Raw genomic sequence first — 2,338 nt, 5'->3', positions numbered from 1 at the left:
AAGATAATAGAGTCACAAGTACCGTGTTCTTCCAGTATTAATTTCCAGAGAGAACACAATAGAAGGAGAGAGCATGACGAGCCCTAACCTTAACACAGATGATCCTCTCCTTTGCGGTATGTCGCTTAGTTATACACTCCAAATAGCAGTATGACAAGGACCTCCCAGTGACCATTGGTACACAAATTCAGGTCAAAATAGCCTCTTTCCCCCGGCAGCCACATAGTAATATGAAATTCTAATATATAGCTATTTAGAGTTGCTGAACATTTGACCGCTTGATTCAGGAGCATGCCAACAATGACATCTGTCCTCGCTTCTTCCCAAGCTAGCCATACACGTGAAATGTCATCGCATCAGTATGGGTGAAAACCTCGGGATCTACTGGAATCTCACGCCTAGAGTTCTTGAGGACAGAGGTCGTGTAAATAATTGCGATTCGCTAGCTAGTAGGGTTATATAATACTAATGCAAAATGATAAGGCCAATACAAAATTTAATGTTGAATTACCGACTTCTGGTTGAGGACAACCCCGACTCTTTGCCCAGCTCTGAAAAAAATGCACCTTCATTAACTTCGCGTCCAATCTGGCGGTGGGTCATGTTGCAAGCTCGTTTGTGAAACCGAATACACCAGCGTCATAAATGCCTGTCATTAGATCCCTCCCAAATAACATTCCCATCTTTAACAGTTTGTATGGATCAAGTCTCTTGTGGCTCATAGTCTCCCAGGTGTTAATAGTAACTAAGACGACCAGTTTACTATATGCAAGTAATATTTGCGACATTCATTCCAGCCAAATTGAAGCCAGTCGCACATCAATCAACCCTTTATTATCCAAAATCCATTGCGGGATCTTAGGCGATCTAGTACAGTGAATGCTGAATCTGTTTGTGCACCATTCGTAACGATTATTTTTTTAACGAAAATTAGTGGTCTCCAGACCCGATTACTCGAGCGAGGATCACCTGTACGCACGTTGCGGGCATCCGTCAAACTTTGTACAGTCCATAGTTTTGCTTCTTTTTTTCGTCGATGTATGCGCGACACTATATTTATTACTTCGAAGTATAAACTATTAATACTGTGGAGTTGCACACATCAACAGCGGCATTTGCATAATCAGCTGCGTCAACAGTAATCTACAATATCATCAGCGGCGCCGCATAATCAGCAACATCATCAGCGGCGCCACATAATCCGCTGCATCATCAGCGGTGCCGCATAAGCAAGTGGAGTACGCTACCCTTCACTGGTGAAGGATTGAGCGTTCAAACGGAATCTTAATAGAACGCACCTCGCAATCTGCAGCAAAACTACCAGGTAGTTGCTGAATCAGCATTATCGATTCCACTCACTCGACAACAACCCAAGCAGAGAGCTAAAAAAAATGCGCTTCGGCGTCTTCGGTGCTCTGCTCGTGGCCACCTTGGTCTCGTGTTGCTGCAGCGTTGCCAATGCCGGGAAAGTTTCCGCCTTCTCCAGCAAGGACAATCATGACCGCCGTCTTCAAGCTAAAAACATTGCGGAAAGTGCTACTCGCTTTTTCTCGGGACAAGCTGATGACAAATTGCTGAAATATGCCTTGAAGTTGTCCAACGCTGCTAATGGAGACGAAGCTGCAATCAAGAAAGCTAATGATCTCGCAGCTCTAGCGAAGGTCACTGCGAAAGCCACTGATGATGAAGTTGTCTGGGCAACCAAATTCGTAAAGGAAGTCAAGGGAGACGAGGCTAATACCATGAGATATATCCTTGGTTTGGCCCAGAAGGAAGGCAAGGTTCCCAAAGAAGCTACGGCAAAGATTGCGGAGACTGTGAAGAAGGACCCTAAGTCTTGGCCTCGACTCAAATTGTTTGCCAAGATTACCCTGGGTGCTACTGTGGGTGCTTTCGCAATGTACGGTGCTTACGAGGCATTGTTTGGTAAAAAATCACAAACCGGTGCGGCCACTACGACGACGACTGGTTAGGGTCAATGATGATACTCAAGATCACGGTAGCTCGTGACTACCAGGTGGTGGTGATAAGAATGAAGGACAGCCTGAATGCATGTACTTGAACATAATCAGTATATGACAAAACTCTTCTACATGTAGAGAATAACTTAAAATAATGATTTTGGGAATTTGGGCATGACATATACTCTTCTTATGCCTTACTTTAAATTTTTTACCTTTCTGTTTTTTTTTTTATGTGGGAGAGTTTTTTTTTATTGATATATTGTGTGTCTTTTAAAACTATTGACCTTTCGTGAACGGGCACTTTTGACCTGGCTATATGATACGATACAAGCTCAGTCATTAAGGCGTCATAGGGGACATTTTTGCCCTTATGC

General features: G+C 43.6%; 1 protein-coding gene across 1 annotated transcript; it reads left to right on the top strand.

The window, feature by feature from the left end:
• Positions 1-1,391: 1,391 nt before the first annotated feature.
• PPTG_03611 (hypothetical protein) lies at positions 1,392-1,973 on the top strand (the record flags this gene model as incomplete). Its single annotated transcript, XM_008896287.1, has 1 exon — positions 1,392-1,973. One exon carries the CDS (start codon positions 1,392-1,394, stop codon positions 1,971-1,973), a length of 582 nt encoding a protein of 193 aa, XP_008894535.1.
• Between the last annotated feature and the right edge of the window lie 365 nt (positions 1,974-2,338).

This window comes from Phytophthora parasitica (genome assembly GCF_000247585.1).
Source record: "Phytophthora parasitica INRA-310 unplaced genomic scaffold supercont2.4, whole genome shotgun sequence".
Taxonomy (NCBI): domain Eukaryota; phylum Oomycota; class Peronosporomycetes; order Peronosporales; family Peronosporaceae; genus Phytophthora; species Phytophthora nicotianae.
The sequence above is the reverse complement of the archived record's forward strand: the minus strand, read 5'-3'. Positions and strand labels throughout refer to the sequence as shown.